This window comes from Schistocerca gregaria, chromosome 1, assembly GCF_023897955.1.
Source record: "Schistocerca gregaria isolate iqSchGreg1 chromosome 1, iqSchGreg1.2, whole genome shotgun sequence".
Lineage (NCBI taxonomy): Eukaryota > Metazoa > Arthropoda > Insecta > Orthoptera > Acrididae > Schistocerca > Schistocerca gregaria.
In genome coordinates, this window is record NC_064920.1 from 441,071,117 (window position 1) to 441,092,684 (window position 21,568).

Genomic DNA, 21,568 nt, shown 5'->3' on the forward strand with positions numbered 1-21,568 from the left:
AGTGAACTGCGATGTGACGTCATTTCGGCACCATACGAAACTTAAGAATACTGGCAAGGAGTCTACACAAGATGCAATGACTGGAAGCTTACCGTAAAAATAAATTTACTATCACGCGAATCGACGGAGACAATATCGTTTACTTACACTATCAGCGATCAGCCACTGTAATAAGTGACAACCGTTAGATATGTACGAATATCTTTCTAGATGAAGTCTTGCCACGTGGAAGGCAAAACGACCAACCGACGTAGAGGACAAATCCTTAAACTAAAAAGATCACGAACAAACCCCCGTTGGGTCGATCCTTGAGTGTTGTTCGACAGTCTAGAACTCTTACCAATTTAAATTGAAGAAAGGGATAAAAAAAATCACTGAAGAACAGTGATATTCGTCACGAAGTTTAACTCTTAAAGCTCAGTGCGTGACACTACACAAAAGGTTTCGTACTTTGCGAAGAATCTCGTTCTCAAAACTCCTAATCAGCACACTCGGTATGAATAAAGAAATCAATTACTTCTTCAACTTATATCTCTCGTTATAACTGTAAAGCTAAAGATAAAGGGATACTCGTACAGTTACTAGAATGAATCTTTCATATTGCAGCGAATTGTATGCTGTTTTACGTCTTTCCCAAACAGCACTGCACTTTCGTCCAGCCGCTAAGAGCATCGCCAGCGAAAGGAAACGATCCGGCTTCAAGTGCTGATCCACTGGGTAGTTTCAACCCTCAAGCAAGTTCCGTGTGGATAGATTTGATACTAAATGAAGATATTATGAAACAACCAGATACAGAATGAGTACATAACAAAATATCAAACAACTGTGACGGACGCCCGAACAACAGGGAACTAACATGCATCAAGATTAGAAAACGTTGTATTGAAAATGGTTAGGCACTAGCCAAAATCTGGATTTGCGTAATAAAACCTACAAAAAAGGACGACTGATTTCTGCGCTCCATAATATATAAATTAAATAATAGAATTGTACCCGTAATTTGCAAAGAATGGAAAATGCCAGACTTTCCAAGGCACCATTGGGTAACACGTCGAGGGAAAGAACGTGCTGAAGATGGGTGCGAATGCCTAATCCATGAACTGGTGGAAGATGAGAAGAAGAAGAAGAAGAAGAAGAAGAAGAAGAAGAAGAAGAAGAAGTTTCCAGTGGTACTGATACGTGGAAAAGCCAGGAGAAGTTGTACAGAAGCCGAATTTGGAAGACGTCTCTTCTCTGCGAGCAATGCACATTTCCTACCGAAGAGTAAGTGCTGTGTCGGTAATGCGACAGCCTCGTGTAGGTAACTGTAGTTGCTAGGTCTATAGTGTCATTTCGTTTTTATTTTGTTGCTGTTTTTGTTTTTGTTTTTGTTGTTGTTGTTGTTGTCGTATGTGGCAATATTGCCGATTATAATTCTGATGATAATGATCATGATGACGATGACGAGAGGAGAAAGCGGTTGAAACCCTGTGCTCTCACTCGAACAGAAACTAGAGGCCAGCCGACCTAAACATCCTCTTCCGATAGACGAATCACGATCAAGTGTCACATGCTCTCACTCCATAAAACACCGCGGAGATGCTTGGTACATAGCCTAAGCCACTGAGACAGGTTAGAGAAATTTCGGCTTTCAGGGCGAGAGATTCCGACAATCCTGCCTCAAGCAGAGCCGCTAATGAAATAGAAACGATATTAGTGCGGTAAGCATCCTCTGTCACAGTATATACGGTGATCTGTGGAAAATAAATGTAAATTTATAAACCAGCCATACTGCAAAGACCTATCTATCATCAGATTAGAAATATGAAAGGTATTATGGAGAACTGACAGTTCTCCACACCGTTTCAGCCTCGGCTTACGACTTACGGCGCACGTTTTCCGTTCGGCGACAATAGCATTATTTATGATCTGCGGAAAGTCGTTACAATATATCGTTTAGAAGCGGGCAAGGTCATTCGTCGAATTCGCAATGGTCTGTGGAATAATTTACTCGTTCTCGAAATCATTTCGTTGCTGACATTAATGTACAATACGAGGAAAAATGGCTTCCAGTTGTTCTTACAGAGAACTTGTCTCGTTAGAGAGACAGTGATGCATTTGCAGCGAGTAGAGGCCATACTCAGCTGCTCTCCTCTCTCTCTCTCTCTCTCTCTCTCTCTCTCTCTCTCTCTCTCTCTCTCTTTCTCTCTATTTCTCTCTTCCTCTCACGCACGAGGGCTCACCCACCTACATTTATTTTCAAAGCTAATTAGGTTGTATTCGCTTCTTAATCAGTAACTGTAACGGCGTAATATAGAGGGGAAAAGTGAGAAGTTCGTTCGAAACACTAGGTAGGGGTACAGACCGAATAAGTATTTCATCAACTACGTGCGCTAGTTATACTGTAACGAAGCTTAGCATCTAGAATGGCCAGCGGTGGTACAACAAGTGGTAGGAGCAGAGCTAAACGTAGTAGATGGCTGCATTCCCATGTTACTAGCGCGTGCACTTGACCTAGCTTACTAGTCCCTAGTATTAATTCTTATGCTGTTTGCCATATATAGAGTCTTCCTAAAGACTATAAATGCCATTCTTTTCTTTTAGCAGACATTTGCGTGCGTCTGTGTGTGTGTGTGTGTGTGTGTGTGTGTGTGTGTGTGTGTGTGTCCGTAGGTGTAGATGAGGCAGAGTCCTAATTGACTGACAGCAATGTATAGTAAATGAACGAACGCAACGCTTGTTTAAACCTTCTAAATCATTTTCCGCTGTTACGAGTCTACGATTTACTTTTAAACTCATACGGAAAATGGTGGACGGTAATGTGTTCTATGAATATCTGTTCCCTGTAGCTGTTTTTGGAAAAGTAGTACAGTTTGTACTTTCTTCGCTGCTTTGCAGTGGTAATATCGATCATGAAATACCATAGTTCCATTTAAAAATCATAGCTGCTCCAGTATTTCGGTAGATAAAAAAATTGTCACACTGGATTCTTCCTATGAAGCTTTCAGCAACACAAAACAAGCCTTATTGTGCGAGATGTACAGGATAAGAAGAAATAATTTGGACATGCATAGTAATGGCGCTCCGTGGTAACAGGAAGGGTGCAACCCCATCTAAACCGCTTATTTTATTTTGCTCTGGGGCACATATTTTCTTTCCCCCAAATAACACGAAGGGAATATGGAAATAGGCATTGTGGTGCTTTGTTTTATGACGAAATTTAAAACGCTTTCGCGTGCCGTAAAACATATAAATAGGGCAGCAGTTTAATTTCACGGGCGACCTTCGAAAAAACTGATAGGCCCAAAGCTCCTGAAAATTGATTTTGCACTGAAATCGTAATGCAGAGTTATGGACATGGGGTGGGTCTTCTCGGTGTGAGATGCCATAGAATTTCCATTCTCTTGCGTGAGCAAAGATAGGGAGAAGACGCCGGCAGGGAAGGTGGGCTCTGATGAGAAAGACGACCCAGGGAGCGCAAACCCCCGCCTCACAGCTAGGAGCTGCCAACTTCGAAATCGGAATTTTTTTTCTCAGTGGAGCATCGGTATTTCGGTCATACTGAACGACATAATATACAGGGTGAACATAAAGTCCGGGAACACTTTCAATTATTAATTGCACAAGAATTTAACAATGTACAGATGTCATACATATCGCATTTTGAAGAGGAACTCTGAATTTTTTTTCCTTATTCGATACGCGAACCATAAGCGACCCGACAGAGGTCAATACGGTAATAGAATTCTTGCCATACCTGTTCCAGCATGGCATCGTCGACTGTGGTAGTCGCTTCCCGTATTCTCTCCCGAAGCTCTGCTAGAGGCGGTACATTCACCAGATGTGTCCCCACAGACGAAAGTCACACGGAATGAAATCTGGTGATCGGAGAGGCCATTTCATAAAACAGCTGTCCCCTTCTTACCACGGCCGATCCATCGATGCGACAGCTCCGTGATCAGATACCCACGAACTTCACGATGGAACTGGGGTGGAGCCCCATCCTCCTGAAAGATGAACGGAGAGTCCGACTGCATTTGAGGCATCAGCCATTACTGCAACATGTCTCAGCTGCAAAGCGATTTAGAAAAGATTGCTGTATGGTGTGTCAGGTGGCAGTTGACGCTAAATAACGAAAAGTGTGAGATGATCCACATGAGTTCCAAAAGAAATCCGTTGGAATTCGATTACTCGATAAATAGTACAATTCTCAAGGCTGTCAATTCAACTAAGTACCTGGGTGTTAAAATTACGAACAACTTTAGTTGGAAGGACCACATAGATAACATTGTCGGGAAGGCGAGCCAAAGGTTGCGTTTCATTGGCAGGACACTTAGCAGATGCAACAAGTCCACTAAAGAGACAGCTTACACTACACTCGTTCGTCCTCTGTTAGAATATTGCTGCGCGGTGTGGGATCCTTGCCAGGTGGGATTGACGGAGGACATCGAAAGGGTGCAAAAAAGGGCAGCTCGTTTTGTATTATCGCGTTATAGGGGAGAGAGTGTGGCAGATATGATACACGAGTTGGGATGGAAGTCATTACAGCATAGACGTTTTTCGTCGCGGCGAGACCTTCTTACGAAATTTCAGTCACCAACTTTCTCTTCCGAATGCGAAAATATTTTGTTGAGCCCAACCTACATAGGTAGGAATGATCATCAAAATAAAATAAGAGAAATCAGAGCTCGAACAGAAAGGTTTAGGTGTTCGTTTTTCCCGCTCGCTCTTCGAGAGTGGAATAGTAGAGAGAAAGTATGATTGTGGTTCGATGAACCCTCTGCCAAGCACTTAAATGTGAATTGCAGAGTAGTCATGTAGATGTAGATGTAGATGTCCAAGTAGGAATATACAGAGACAGTGCTCTCGGCAAAGAACAATGGCCCGTACAGTTTTCGACGTGACAAGACACAAAAAACATTTAACTTTGGCGAATCATGCTCAAATTCAATGCATTTGTGTGGATGTTTTGTACCTCAGATTCAACAATTATGCCTCTTCACTTTCCCATAGTGTAAAAAGTGGCTTCTTCGCTAAAAACTAAGCGATCAACAATGCCATCTCCAGCCTCATTCAGCTATTACAACTGCGAACAAAAAATGGTTCTACTGGCTATGAGCACTATGAGACTTAACATCTGAGGTCATCAGTCCCCTAGAACTTAGAACTACTTAAACCTAACTAACCTAAGGACATCACACACATCCATGGCCGAGGCAGGATTCGAAGCTGCGACCGTAGCGGTCACGCGGTTATGGACTGAAGCGCCTAGAACTGCTCAGCCACAGCGGTGGTCGGCCAATTGTGATCAGAACTCAAAACGCTTGTCTTTGTCACTGTCATTCAGTTTCTGCACTAACTCCAATTTGAATGGTTTCATAGAGAGCTTCTGTCGAAGGGCTTTCATACTGTCATTGGAGCCATTTCGAGTTCAAGGGATGCACGACACACCGATTTCTTTGGACTCCTTATGAGTGTCTCTCGTACGCGTTCCACATTCACTTAACTCTCACTGGGACGTCCGCTTCTCTGTGCCTGATATAAGTAACCCGTCGTAACGAATTTGTTGTGCTAGTGGTAAATGGCCTTCCTTGTTGGTGGCTTATTACCGTACTAGGTTCTAAACATCCGTTGAACAGCTGTAGCACACTTGTTGTTGTCGAACTCCAACACACAGAAGGCACGCTCCGGACCTGAACTCGCCACGTTTGCGACTAAAGCTGACTATCAACAAATTACCAAACTACGCTGCGGTTGTATATATGAAAAAAAATCTTTCAGGTTTTCTCTTCAAAATGACGTTGTGTTATATCTGTACAATGTTGGATTCTTGTGCAATAAATAAATTAAAGTGTTCCTGGAATTTATGTATACCCTGTACTTGTAGTACATTTTTGTAGTATAAGAAATACAGTCAGATCTCCTTTAACCACAGGTATTTTATCGCATTTTATCTCGAATCTCTCACCCAGCTCAAAGCTCCAAGCGACTGAAAAACAAAACGCAGATAACTTCCATATATAAGAAGCGATAAAAGAAAGGATCCGTAAAAGTATAGATCAATGTCGTTAACGTCGATTTGCTGCAGAATTATTGACAATGTTCTAAGCTCGAGTATAATAAATTTCTTAGGATATAAAGCGTCTATCCACAAATCAGTAGCACCACCACAAAATTCTGGTTGCAGTTTTCTCGCATGATATCCTGCGAGCAACAAGTAGATTCCACTTTCCTAGATTTACGAAAATCTGCAGAGCTGTACTGCAGACTGCTTACAGAGGTCAGAACATAAGGACTAGCTTCTCAGATCTGTGTGTAGGTCAAAGAGATCTTAAGCAATAGAAGTCAGTACGTTACCCCAGATGACGAGGGTTTATCAGAGACAAGGGAAGCATGTAGGGCCGCTCTTATCCCCTGTATACATAAATGATCTGCTCGACAGAATGAGCAGCAATCTGCGACTGCTGAAGACGCTTTAATGTACAAACACGGAAAAGTACTGTCGTCGAAGATCTGCGGGAGCATACAGAATGACTCAGAAAGAATTTCTTTTTGGTGCGATGAATGGCGCCTTGCTCTAAATGTAGAATAGTGTAAGTTAATGAATATAAATAGGAAAAACAATCGTGTAATGTTCAAATACGTTATTAGTGGTCTGCTAATTGACACGGTATAAATCTAGGGGTAATGTTGAAAAACAGTAAACAATGGAACTAGCGAGCGAGATTGGTACTAGACAGGACTCGTGGTCAATGTCGGTTTATTAGAAGAATTCTAAGGAAGTATACCTCATTAATAAAGGAGTGTTTGGGATCCCCACTAGGTCCGGATTCAAGGAAGACATCGAAGCAATTTACGGCATCCTAACGGAATTTCTCCCGTAGTTCTGTTCGCTCAACACTCGAGTATTACGGAAATCCTCCGTGAACTAAAATGGCAATCCTTGGAAGAGAGACTGCTTTCTTTTCGCCAAACAGTACTGAAAAAGTTTAGGGATCCTGCATATGCAGTTTCCGATCATTAGGGTAGTTCAGTTAGTGAAATTCTGTGTCCTTCTGGAGCGTACAACGCACGTTTATGTATCAGTAGCAAGATCTGGCATATCGAGTTCTGAATATTTATAGTACAAAAAGCAAACGTTGACAGTCTTCGTCCACAGATCTCGATCTATTATTTATTTCCAAGTCATCTTTAATTATTAACAAATATTCTCTTCTTTGTCCACGATTTGCCCCTTTTGGCTTTAACCATCTTTCAAGTGGAAATGTATGCGTCATAAATCGTGCATAAAGCCCCACATTTATATTTTATGGAACATGTTTATACTAGTTGTAATTTATACGCTTATTTGTTACTCACTTTAGTTCTATTGTACGGGTATAGGCAGCTTCTAAGTTGTGACTCTTCAGCCTTTAATTTGTACACACTATTTGGCACACAAACAAATCTACCGCGTGGTATGTATGTTCATGCCAGAGAAGACTGAAAAGTTTTTGATAAGTGCTTTTCCAGTTGAAAGTACCCCACTGTCGATGTTACAATTCCGGGACTTGTCATATTGGTGACAGATGAAAATTTTGTTGTTAAACAAATGCAAAACTGTAACCTGATGCTATGGTCGTGATATACATGCGTGGTGTTAGTAACGTGCTCAGTGACGAGAACAGGTAAATGTATGGTGGGTCTTGATGGATCACTCTGTAGAACATTTTGCCACGTGACACAAAAGTTCCGGATTCGATTTCCGCTCCGAAACATAGAGTTTTTATCAACAGCGAAGTTTCATTTCGCTGCTCACTCCGCTGCGTAGTACAAATTTGTTCTGTATATAAGGAATTTACGTGTGGAAGGTATGGCAGATGATTTTAATGGAAGAGGATGTGGTGTCTATTCTCAGCAAGCCATCTTATGATGTGAGTTGGCGTACTTCTGATAGCAGAATTCCGCCTTTTCTGTTCAGTTTATAAATGATGTGTCGGAATAGACACTAACGTTAAACTTGATTATGAGCATTCTCTCTGATTTTTCTCAAAGCAATAATTTTGGGAGACGTCTGTGGCAAGAAGTACTATATTGTGGGGAGTTCTTTTGGAATGTACGATTTTGGAATTTCAAAAGTAAACATGTCCGCGATGGGGTAAGGAACAGATAAATGTAATGTAGACATTGTGTGGGATTTCAGTCAAGTGGAATGAGGGTGGGTTTGAGTTTTCACTTTGGTTGGAATGGTTAAGGCAAGTTGCAGATGATAAGTTCGGTAGATGTCAGAGAGCATTTATGGTCTGAGACAGGCAGATGGTTAAAAATGTCCTGCAAACTGATGCTGATGTGGAGTGTTTGTAGATGAAAGGAAATCTGGATTCGACTGTGGGGCAGTAAGAGTTCACCGTTCTCAACGATGGGTGATACACATTGGGTTTTGGGACTGTAGTTCAGGGAAGACGTACGACAGGCGAAGTTCTGTTGTGTATGGAGCTAGAGAACTTTACAAGATGGCACAGGATACGGGTAATTGGTGCGAAAATGTAAGGGTAATACATTTCAATTAATGAATTGGAGGAAGTGGTAGAACTTTCGAGAATCTGAGGTATCTGCAACATCAGCAAAGGTATGAATGGGACGGATAAGTGCTTATGTTTGTCGTTGATCGTGAAATTTAGTTCACACCTTCAACTGAACAGTGATATTAGCAGTCTTCGGGTATTATGGGATTTCTTTTGGATGGTTGCTAGATGGAGATTCCAAGTTAGTGGTTATTGAGTGTTAGTCGTAAACGGTTTAGAATTTTTGTTAGTTGGATTGGACAGTTTTGGACTGTTAGGTACAAGTCTTGCGAGCAGAACAGGTGGATGGATTTTCCTGTAATTATTGTCCGCGTTATAACATTGATGGAAAGGTGAAATTTCTACTCCAAGGGGTGAAATAGTTGAAATGTCATTGGAGGTATCGCTGGGATGAAAGGAGGGTGGGATGGACGTGGAGGAAGATGATGTCGTCAGGGTATTGGATTACATACACAATAGGAAAGCGTTTGGAACGTTAGCTTTTAATAGGAGTTAAAGAGAACAGATAGGACGGTTCTTAAGAACACATCTGCAGATGGGTGCAAAATGTAACATAGTATGGTATATTGTTACGTACGATGGACTGTTCTTCACGAAGTATGAAATAAGGCGGGTGTTAGTGATGGAGATTGCATGCTAGTGGTATTTTATCTGGAAGCCATAAAGTAGTGCACGATCGTAGTCAAGTGACGGTTAGCAAGAAAGTCGCCTCTTGTGTGTTCTTGGCAAAGAGTGTGGGCTAATTGTAAGGGTTGATCATCAGCCGAAAAGTTGGGATGAAGTCAGTAGTGGTACAACTTGTAACTGCCATAACCGCATTAATAGAAATATTTTGTTCAACACGAACTGAGAGCGATGTCTTACGATTCCACACAGTACTTATTCATATTCTTACTCTTCATTCTCTCTCTCTCTCTCTCTCTCTCTCTCTCTCTCTCTCTGTCTCTCTCTCTGTATGTGGCAGAGTCCACGATTCGGTAATTACTATTTATTCTTCAATTAATTACTTACTACTGGATACCCTTCTTGTCATCAAAAACATCAGTTATTCCCAGCAAGGAAAGTACTTTCCGACTCGCCTGGTTGATGTATAGTCTTATTTTTTTCTAATGGTGTTTTTATGTCTAAGTGGCTATTGGTACCAGGCCAATCTGAGCAAAAAGTCATACGAAATACCGTTTAACAATTACACTAATGTTAATAGATGTACCAGCTCGACTTTTGATAATCTGACAGTACCTTTAGTTCTGGTTCTGGCTCGTCTCCGTTTTTTTGCAGTTAAGCACTATACTATTAAAATTACTTGATAGTTGACACTTCACGCGCTGGAGCTGGTTTCTTCCAATCGGAGCGCTCAACGTCACGGCCGAACCGCTCGCCGTTCCCAGAGTGCCACAATAATTTCTTGTCCCGCTATCTTTCTTGATACGTTTGGATCCCGAACCTAAGGCCCGACCCTACCGCGCACACACACACACACACACACACACACAAACACACACACACACACACACACACACACACACACTTTAGATAACCTTCACCCAACATTGAGTGAAACTCAAATTTTGAAGGCTGCAATTAATCGTTGCAACTGGCTGACAAAATAAAATAATTATATGCAAGGTGAAGCATAGTGCAGTGGTAGTCGGCCTTTGGCTGTGGCGAGGGCCACACGCCTTGTTTGCGTCTCGCCTGCTGCGCTGCTTACTAGCGAGCGCGAGTTTGCTTATATCCACATAGTGACTTGTTTCCGAGTCCTAATTCGTCGATTGTCATGGCATTTTCTTACCACCAAGTGACAATTAAATTAACTTTTCCGTTAGATCAAGATGACCGAAGGAGTATGAAGCTGAACGCTTTATACGAAAGAAATGCGTCTCCTGCCATAAGATGTTCCCCAACCGCATTTTTCGAGTCTCAGTACTACTGTGTACATAAAGCTGGCGAATGTCGAGCTGTGCGCCGAAGTTGTGCGGCGCCACGCTAACGATCTCAAGTTCCGATACTCTGACGGACATACAGGGATTGTCGTGGTTAATCACGCTCGATTTGACCTCCGAACGTTGCGGGTTTTCGGAATTCTGTTTGAAGTGCCGTCGTACGTTGTGGCGGCCGCTTTTAAACCTTACGGCAACGTTGTCAGTCACGTGGCTGAAGCGTGGAAGACGTTAAAAAGGTACCGTGCCCTCAATGGTGTCAGTCAGATAAACACGTTCCTTCCTACTTGGTTATTGCCAGCTGCAGGGCTGTAGTCATGTAAGATGGCCAGCCGCGCACCTGTTCACGATGTGGCGAGGTAGGCCATATCCGTTCTGAATGTTTCCGACGTAGACTGGTTCGGACGCCGATCGGAGACGTCGCTCTTAACTGCTGCGCCCACTGTGCTACCTCTGTCTTATGCGTCTGTGTCAGTGCTGCCTGCTACAACCCCTCTGAATCAGTCGGCACCGGTGTCGACTCCTCTCGACGACGCGATGGAAGTTTCGGAAAATTTGTAAATTTGTGGTAAGATCTTATGGGACCAAACTGCCGAGGTCATTGGTTGTTAAGCTTTCACACTGTTTAACCTAACTTGAACTAACTTACGTTGAGGACAACACACACACCCATGCTGCCGAAAGTTTCGCCGGTCTCTCCTACACCGCTGCCGGAGACAATACAAAAGAACAACGACTCTCAGTATGCACAAACTGGCAGTCTCGACCACAAGGTCGTTGGTCATGGAGCTGTAGCTACCTCCGCCTTTCTGCCATCAGGCCGCATGTCGGAGGATACCCGCCCGCTATGAGACACGGAACAGCATATTAGGAAGCAACGGTCGCCGAGGAAACGGAAGAGACAACGTCGTACCCATTCTGATGACTGCGTCCATCGTAAGTTTGCACAGGACGATGACCCTGCTACTGATGGTGCGCTGTACTCTGATGCCCTGACACATGGCGACGCGACGTCCTTTGCTGCCTCCATCTCCAGTCAGTGTCCACCTCCGAACATCGACCTTCCCCGCCTGCATCTGATGCGCTAGCCTCACTTTCCGTATCTGACGCTACCTGTTGGCGCACCTCTAATAATGTTCCGCTGAACCGGCCGGTGACACGTCTCCTGGGCGGATGACGATGTTGAGCATGGACATTCTGGAAGTGTACAGAACGATGGACCACCCCCCCCCCCCCCTCTCCCCGCGCCCTTGTCGGGGTCGGCTCCCTTTCACAGTGATGTGCCTTTCCGTGGGGCCTAGCAGGGAATTCCCCATGATTTCCCCCCCCCCCCCCTCCGTGTTTGAATCACCTGTCCTCCTGGTGACGGCATCCTTCCATACTTATGACATATCTACAGCCAGTGTCAACACTATTCACGTACGCCACAAACTGGCTTCACTCCATGACAAGAAGTATGCCGCGGATGTTGACGTAGCTCTCCTTCTCCTGCATGTTACAACTTTCTGTGCTCCCCATGGTTTTACAGCACATTCTTTCCCTAGTGGTACTGGGGTGGCTATCCTCTTATGTGCCGGTACCCTCGCTGATGCAGTTGCCTATCTCCCTGATGTCAGAGGTATGGCTCTCACGTTTAGTGGCGTCAGGATCTTCAATGTCTAGGCGTCATCTGGTTCGTGTCGTTCGGGGCACTGCCGTGAACGTTCCGCCTTCTTCTTAGAGACAACCACGCCCCTCTTCTTGGGTCGGCAGGATGTATTGATCATGGAAGGCGGTTTCAACAGCACCCAGGCACCCAAAGACCGACTACCACGTCACTCTCCGTGCGCGGCCCTGACGACAGTTCTCCAGCACCTCAGACTTGGGAGCATGTCCGTAGCGATCGTCCGGGGTTTATGCATGTCACTAGCCGTTCTCCAAGCGGACTAGATCGTGTTTGCCTCTCCGGCGATATCGTCAGTGGGGTGCAGGTTGCTAAAGTCTGGCCCACTGCGTTCTCTGACCATGACGCATATATCTTCAACATCAGTCTCTGCCGCCAAAGGGTGTAGCGCGGCCGTGGACTGTGAAAACTGAGCACGATCCACCTTGCTTCACCCGACTGCCGGCAGCTCATAGAGATCACGTGGGAAGCTTGTCGTCGAAGCCGTGATGCCTATCGGTATGCCCTGTCTTGGTGGCTGCTCTGTGCAAAGCCTCCGCAAGGCCAGTGTACTACGATGCCGTATTTGCCACAGAGCCAGGCGATGGGTAACCGTGCCAAGGCACAGCTCACGTCCCTCTCTCGTTGCCACCTCGAAGAAGCCATGATCAGGACGCGCGCACACGACGGGTTAGTGTAAGAACATCCATCTATGCATCATGCCACAGCGGAACGACGCCACCGTCGTAGGAATTTGACTAATGTTCTTGCGACTGATGATGGGCAGCGTTTTGATATCCAATGGGATATCGGGTCTGCCCTCCATACACATTATGCTAGGCTGTACTCTGCACAACGTCACTGCCCTGTCAACATTACGACGGTCTGCAGACTCTCCTCCGGCTCGGTTCTTGTTGATGCGACGATGGATCTGATTGCTAACGGCACGGAGGACGAAGTTCATGGCGCTATCCAGGCGGGTTCTAAGAACAGGTTGTCTGGCCCTGATGGCCCCCCACTGGAGTTTTATCGGTCATTTCTCCCTTCTGGCGCCAGTGTGGACTGGAAATTTGTCCTTATGTCACCTTTAGTGCCCATTCTGGACGGGTTCCTCGATGGTTTCCTCATTACCATCCACAAGCCTCGTGTACCTCTCGGATATGCGATTACCGCCCCTTGACGTTACTCAACGGCGATGCAAAGATCTTTACCCGGCTGTTGGCTGTGCGGCTTAAACGGACATCTCGGTACGTGGTTTCCCCCGATAAAACTTCTTTGGGAGGTACCACTAACATCAGCACTGCCAGCTGCCGCAAACGGGACATGATCGCTCTTGCTCACGCTCGTCGTATTCCTGGTCTTTTGGCAGCTCTTTACTTCAGCCAGGCGTTCGACTGTGTCGATCACGACTTCCTGGAAGGAGTGCACCGCATTATGGGCTACCCTGATACAACCGTCGATGTGGTAATGCGTCTCCTACGTGGAGCTACGTCTCGTGTACTATACAATGGCCGTTTTACTCCTCCCATAAACGATCCGACGATTAGTGCGTCAAGGTTGCCCGCTCTCTGCACGGTTGTATGCATTCGCCATGTGACCGTTGCTATGCGGTCTCAGTCGACGCCTCTCTGAGATGTCTCTCGGTAGCCATGTATTCAGCAGCACTGCTTATGCAGACGATCTCGTCATCGTTCTTCGTAGCGGTACTGAGATCAGGGAGTCTCTGGCGTGGATTGCCACCTACGGCGAAGCTTCTGGTAGCTGCCTTAACGCCCGCAAAATGAGCGCCATGGCTATAGGCTATAGGCTATAGGCACTTCTTGCGGACAGTACTGCTCCTTTGCTTGTAGCTGATACTCTCCTATGCTTACGACTCGACCCTCGACAGCCGACGTCTACTTTCCCAACCACATCCTGAGCTCTTAGATAACCATTTACAAGCACTTGATTTTCTGCATCGCACACAGTACATATATACATTTATGGCGTCAAGTATCCCCCACGTGGCACAGACACTTCCTGTTCCGCCATCCATGGCCAGCCGCATGCTATCGGTATTGGGTTATTTTGTTTGGGACGGCTTTGCTGTTCAGGATAAGGTACGAAACCCTCACTCTCCCGCGGTCCAGGGGACGTTTATGTCTGTATCATGTGCCTGACAGAGTGGTCGCCCTTTCCATTGGCTCTTACATGACTTAGTTCTACATGCGTTACCAGCCTATTGCTGGAGGCCCTTGCACCACAATCTCTCTCAGCACCTATCCAACTTTTAGAAGTCCCGCCACCCGTCTTACTTTCGCCACTTTTTCTTTGAACTGAGCTACGTCCGTACAGTGATACTGGCGGCGCAATTGACATCCAGGAAGGCCATCTGTGGTCTCCTTCAGCAGGCAGAGATCACCGATGTGGAAAGCTTCCCAACGTCGACTGGCGTGCCGTTTGGCGAACGGTGTGCGCTCCTTACCTTGACTCTGACGTCCAGTCTGCATGGTACCTTACTGTCAATGGGAAGCAAGTATGTCGGTCACGCCTTCACAGGATTCACCTCGCAGTAACCCCGTTGTGTGTCGACTATGATGTTATGGACGCGTGCGACAGATGTTGTCCCTAATTACCCGTACGACTCCTCATCAGATACCGATTCAACTGCTCCTCTTTCCGGACGCGGGATACTTCCCGCAAGCAAAGAAGAACTCCGTGAGGTGGATTTGTGGACACGCAGCACTGCTTGTTTGCTCATGGCGAGAAAAATATACTTGGCTTTTGGCGGTTCGTTAATGAACGTCATTGTGCAGTTGTCTGCAATCCAAAATACGGACAAGTTTCCTCTGCAGTGTCTTCCTTAAACCACCCCACAATCGGGATGTTCCTATCATGAAGAGTCGATCCCCGTCTGTTCCATACTTAGAACCGATATATTCGCAGGTGATCGGAATGTTCATTCGGAGAAACTATAAGTTCAATAGTCTCAGTTAGTCTGACGTCTCTCTGCGCCCCGCCTCGCGTGATGCCGGTTTCTGATATTCTCGGTCGTATTCATTATAAAAGTAAATAGAAGTTTAAAAAATAACGAAAAGAAATAAATAAACGGTGTTCGTTGTACCTCTACTCCACAATCCCTACCCTTTCCTTGGTTCCTGGAGGATGGGAACGGGACGTGGTGGCCAGGCCTCGGGTTGCGACCCCTGCCAGGTTGTTCCCACCCCTACGTTTGGGCACCTGCAAGGATTTCTTAAAAAAGATAGTGGTCACCGCATGAAACTAACGTGTAGGAGGTCGTAGGTTCGAACCTCGTCAATTGCACTATTTTTTTTATTTCTTAACCTAATCAACAGACTATTCCGTTGATTGGTTTAAATGCAGTTCTTTTTATTTCTAATACTTTACGTGTCATTTTCATCATTGTACTGACTTTTTTATTTGCTCTCATTTTCCTTCCTATCATTTTTTGTTCACTTGGAATCTGCCCGTGTCTCTTAAATCTGCAACCAACTGACAACAAGCGCTGCTCATTGGTTCGTGACGCTGCAACTCGTGTAGCCAGTGTGAGGACAGTTTCAAGTAATCAAATACAGCGAGGAATTACAGTTTGCTTTTAGCGCGGAAACTGAAATATTTATGTCGTGAGTTTGCTCGTAGAGGTTACCTCTAATCGCCACGAACAAAACGATTATAATTTTAGTTCTGCCGCTACGTATCATTATGTTGAGGTTATGTTATTCTGAGTTTAAATTCAGGGCTACAAAACGAGTCGCCCGCCACAGTTCAGTCATTGGTCGCTAAAATCAGCAGTCGACAGAGCGTATCGCATTTCCGTCGTACCTCGCGGCGGCCGCTTCCAACACTCCTTCGCGTTACCCATTAACAGTATTCGTGAAGTGAGTCGCCGTGTTTCTGTGTCGCCTATAACCGAGTGGTAACCACCAGCCGATGTGGCAACACCGGAGCGGCAAGTGACAGACTTCAATTGTCAAGCAATTTTAATCCGTTTTATAACAAGTTCTAATAAAGTCAAGTAAGGAGGAAGATCCAAAGCAGTTTCGCATCGTTTTGCATTTCGAGGGATGTTAGAGTCTGCTACGTCCCGACTAAAGTGTCGGTGATAATACGCTAAGAACGGACAGGTTGTTACTTCGTACAGCCGACTTTATTCTCGAGAAAGAGTAGCAAGAATAGTAGGACCATCGTCTGCCGCAGTGGCAGGAAGAAGTCGGGAGAAGAGGTCCCAGGCCGGCGGAGAGCGCTTTATGCCCGTCTCTATACGGAATCCGATCGTATTGTGTCGGGAGTCTGTTTATTTTATGTCCCCTATAAAAACGTGCACTCCTCCGTGGCTATCGAGCGGCCGCCCCCCGTTCTCCGGAGCTTATTTCGCCCTTCAGTTGTTTCTCCAATCTCTCGACGGTGCTGCCACCGCGCCATCTCCCAATTTAAATTCATGCTGAATGTCATATCCCGCGCCGGCGGCTGGCGCAATCTGGTTCACAGACATAAAACAAGGCCGCGTACGTGCCGTGCCGCTGCGCGGCGCGGCCCAGAGCTGCCGGCTCCGGGTTCCTTATTATGCCGGGAGATGTTTCGGTTCGTTACAGGGCGCTATTTGATCTGGGACCGGCGCGAAGGACGGAGACGAAGACGAAGCTGCCAATACCACGGCTTTTGGTGTTGCAGGAGCCCATGATCGCTGCGACGCCGTGGAATGGAGGATGAGCAGACAACACGGCGGTGGTGGGGCGACGTGCGCCCCCAGGGCGCCGCCCACGCCGGGTCCCCGCGGCCCGCCTCCTTAAAGCACGGGTCACAGCGCCAGAGCCCGGCATCAAAGCCCGGTGACCTCGGTGGTACGCACTTTGGTAAGTCCCCCTGTCTGCAGTTTACTGTGTAACAGAGTCGTGCGTTGGTAGAAACCGATACGACATGTACAATTCCACAATTCGGCTGATGATATACTTCCCAAACAATGATGTAGATAATCACTACTGCACCTCCAAAAGCAGTAATTTCATTATTTCCCGCCTAAGTCAAATCAGGAATGTGTTAGCCTTGGTAATATTGCTCATTCAACTTTTCCGCACGGTAGATTTTTGAGTGAATGCACGACGAAAATCGTTGTTCTAGTATAAAAGACTTTGTATGCATAGGCATAGTACCAACAGAAACTGAAACCCTCTTCTGTCCTGTCATCATCGCAGTTCTCTTCTCGTACTTGAAAAATGTCATATTATCACCTTGAGCTGCTGGTAAAATACTTTATTTATACAATGCGTTTCAGCCGTCTGCCCCTGATTAGATTCCTATTTACCGAACAAAATACACAAGTAGCATTACAGACTTCAAGTACCACAAATTTGTTAACTGATGTAAGTGTTAACATCAACACATACGTAATTGAATGCCACTTACTCACATAAAAGTAGTCACAGCGTCCTGTTAGACGAAATATAAAATCGTTATTGTCGGGTGATAAAACTAGCAACAATACACTGAAAATAAAAGTGTACGATAACGCAGTGATGGATTCATTACGAAAACCACATAACATGAAGACGTCAATGGTTCACAGTGGTACACAGCTACCTGTCATAATATCGTAATATTAATTACGTCGTCAATCTATAAAAACTGTGCTACGGAGTGTACACATTCGTGTTAGGACTGTAATCGTGTTAACGGTGTGAACAGATTCATGCCACGCGGAATACTTATCAACTGATCACTGTTTATTTATACAACTGAAGACAGTCATAGAGGTCGACATACGTCGATAGTAACTATAAAATCTTACGATTACTAAGCTGTGGGTCATCTGCTACGCTACAGGTTCCAGTGTGTAGCGTCTAATAGCAATCTGCGCGTGTGAGAGTCACAGCTGCGGTGACAGAAAACAAAATGCTTAGAAGTAATAGCTTACATGCATTCACTAGTGATACGATTTAATGTCACATTCATCTGTACACTGCTTTCATCGTGCGTTAACTTCTATGGGATAGGCCGCAAAGATAGATACAATCCACGCCTAGCCATTGTATAAATATATAGAGTATAACTAAATGAAGGCAGTTCGTTGATTGCCATACGCGTTTTGCTTCTTTTATTTGGGAAGCATCATCAGTGGCCTGAAATACATGTTTCCTTTTATACACAGAAGAAACGTGTTATGTAGTAGATATAACATGCTGCTATATTACATTTTGTCGTGTTTTTCTCTTGTTTTTTAGATTGTAAGCAACTTTTGTAGCACAAGTTCACTACTGTATGTAACACTGAACAATAAGATATTTACGTTATACATTAAATCGCCAAAGAAAAAGCCTACACTATGACACAATAAGAATGTAATTAGATAAGCACCTTTTAATGAAAACTCTTTCAACAGTGAGAATGTCAGATCTATTTACGGAGAAAAATAATTTTTATGTTATTTGTCAATTAAAAAGATGAAGTAAAAAGGCGCCTCTTACTGCCTCCAGAGTAATGTTTTATGTGTTTGTGAGGTGTCAATCTAGATGTTTTGAAATGTTCGGATGAATGTTCCCTATCCTTTCGGCTCAGTTAACACCTATGAACAAACCAGATCACTACAGGCACTGATCTACTATAAAAACAAAGCGAAATTAGCCTTTACGTAAGTCAGAGGATCATTATTCGAAGTATCTTAAATAGGACGCGGTTGTCTGCTTGAAGACCCAGAGACTAGGAAAGAACAAACAAGCATGTCATTAGGTGGAAGGCAAATCTCAGCGAAGGAAGAATGTAACCAATGTACGTAGTTTGGTTTTGAGTTGTGGTAATTTGGGATAGTTGTATAAAAATGCATAAATAAATTTTACACTAGCAAAGCTCACATGGGTTAGAGTAAAATAACAGTTAGCAAAACTGAGCCTTACATTGAGCCACAGTACGAAATAAATTATGTATAACCAGCATATATAGTATTCATAAATTGCTAACAGCACTCAAACCATATAGACAGGAACTACGCAACTAGTTCCCAACAAGCCGGCCGGAGTGGCCGAACGGCTCTAGGCGCTACAGTCTGGAACCACGCGACTGCTACGGTCGCAGGTTCGAATCCTGCCTCGGGCATGGATGTGTGTGATGTACTTACGTTAGAACTAGGGGACTGATGACCTCAGAAGTTAAGTCCCTTAGTACTCAGAGCCATTTGAACCATTTTGAAAGTTCCGAACAACTGTGGCACAAACAATTTTAGGAATATAAGATAACCAAGCTGAAACTAATAAACTGTTTAAATAAACCCGGGGTTATCTCAAACTAATACAATCTAGCACACATAGTTTAAAAACCCTAAAACACAGAGGATAACTCTGAAGAAATGTCTACAAACTAAGATGCCCGCCCCATATGTGCAACAAGCTACGGCTCACTAATTCCACTTTGTCCGCGAATTCTGCAGACACAAACAACAAACGAAGCTCCAAGGCCGTCTTCCACCATTTCCGGCTGCATGCTTCTCGGGCATGTAAAGCTGGTAGAACAGAGAATCACAGACCGGTTCATAGTCATATTGTACTACAGAAAATGCCCCAGGTGGTTGGGGGGGGGGGGGGGGTTGATGTGGAAGAAGTTGCTTAGCTATACAGGTAAAGAAATCGGTTCCAAGTTTGCTTTGGTCACTAATAAACTCTGTCACCATTGGTTAAAATATTCTAGGTGCACTTGCCGTCTCAATTTTGGATGAAATCATAAGCTTTCAATAATTTCTGCCATTGTGTCGTCAGAGGTTCGATCATCATTTCCAACTCATCTTGTTACGAACCCTTCCAATAGCCCTACGTGGTGTGACGAGAGCGTGTGTAACCGTTCAAGGCAAAGAAGACAGGGTAAGTCGAAAAGTTATTAATAAACAGGAAAACAAGTGACAGCTTGAGTACCGTTTGATGAGCCAAAAACTGCTGCTCCATCAATATTTCGATGGATCTAAAAATTCAACCTCGAATTAAAGTATCTAAATAATTACAGGAAGGAAAGAACATGTCCGTACATACAGAGGAACCGAAATCTGTAAACAGATTTCGGTTGCCGTCAATTGGAGAGGAATTAATAATTTACTCAATGTGGCCGCAACTGTTAAGTTTCAAGTTTAAACGTAGCGTCTTCTCGGTCTTGAGGTGCACACGAATACAACGGCGGAAGCTGCACCATGTTAGGAAACATATGCGTCAAAAACGAAGTGGCCAGTAGTCCAGCAGACAACAGCTAGCCACTTGACCACCCAGCAAGTTGGCACCAGCCGTAGGCCCGCTAGAATGAGGGACCGGCCAGCTAGCAAAGCGCCGCTCCGTGACAATCTGCAACGCCTCTCTGGAAGGTCCCCCAGTTGCCGTCTCGCATGCGAACGCGTCTTATCTATAGGTACGCTTCGCCATTCTGCGGCAAAGTTTATCGGTCGCTACTTAGGGCCAAATCATGTAATGACGCTCGGATTCCATTGCAGTTTCGGTTTGGCGTTCGAAAGATACTACGGGTGAGCAGCAGCGCCAGCAAACGCTCTTTTGTGGCCTATACCTAAATCTCGCGGTTAAATATTAACTCTCTGAACAATTCTCGAGGTAAACTTGTGTAGTTATAATCAACACTGCTTCTGTAGGTTGTTCTGTGATTATTTTAATATCAGGGAGGCTAACCTCAATTAAATTTACCAAGTTCTGTTGTGACTGACTATTCGCAATTTTTCACAAACACCACTTTTATTTAGGTAAGTTTAGAAGGTTGATGACTGAACAATAAAAGAAAGGTAACAATAATGATGCCAGTAAAAGTCTCCTAATTGAGGAAAACAAAAGTTCACTTCTAAATTTTGACAAAGATTCGTGGTAACAAATACACACTAGTAAAAGTCAAATTCAGAGACGAAGACGTAATTTTTATTGGTCGAGGCCCACGAGGTCGGCCTCGGGAGGGAACTTCGGGGCTGGTTCTAGCCCCTAAACAGCTGTCTCCAGCCAGTCAGGTTTGGGCGTAGTGATACTTCCTGCAGGCTATGGCTCGAGCTCCCCCTGCAGGAAGGAGTGCTCGGAATGTCTGTATTACCTTGTGTATAAACAGCCTGTGTTTACCATGGCGCTTTTGGTACGCATTGGACAAAGACAACCCCGTCCTCTGTGGTGTAATATGGGTTACCGGCCCTCAGGGGCTACCTTGGCTCCGCCATAACACGTTCTGTACTGATTTCACAATGTATGTCTTTGTTTATTTTTTTGCACCTTTAATTAACAGCGTTGCCATTTCTGCCACTTTCCCATTAGCCATTCAAATTAAAGGCTCTCTACAAGTATGGTCTTAGGCCATGCCTTTCTGGTACTTCGTAGAATACTAACATGATATCCCGATGGCCCACCAATATTTGCACGGAAGAGCCAAAGAAACATGTACACCTATCCAATATCGTGTAGGGGCCCCGCGAGCACACAAAAGTGCCG

The 21,568-nt window shown here is 44.8% G+C and overlaps 1 protein-coding gene across 7 annotated transcripts in view; it reads left to right on the forward strand.

Moving 5' to 3' along the window:
- LOC126351455 (leucine-rich repeat and immunoglobulin-like domain containing-NOGO receptor-interacting protein 4) overlaps positions 1 to 21,568 on the forward strand; it is a 2,189,427-nt gene that overhangs the window by 2,143,246 nt on the left and 24,613 nt on the right. For all 7 annotated transcript variants that reach the window (XM_050002606.1, XM_050002610.1, XM_050002605.1 and 4 more), the window contains one exon: positions 16,797 to 16,978. In XM_050002606.1, coding sequence (XP_049858563.1) covers positions 16,825 to 16,978 — 154 coding nt within the window. In that variant the 5' untranslated portion in view covers positions 16,797 to 16,824. The remainder of the gene's footprint in view (positions 1 to 16,796; positions 16,979 to 21,568) is intronic.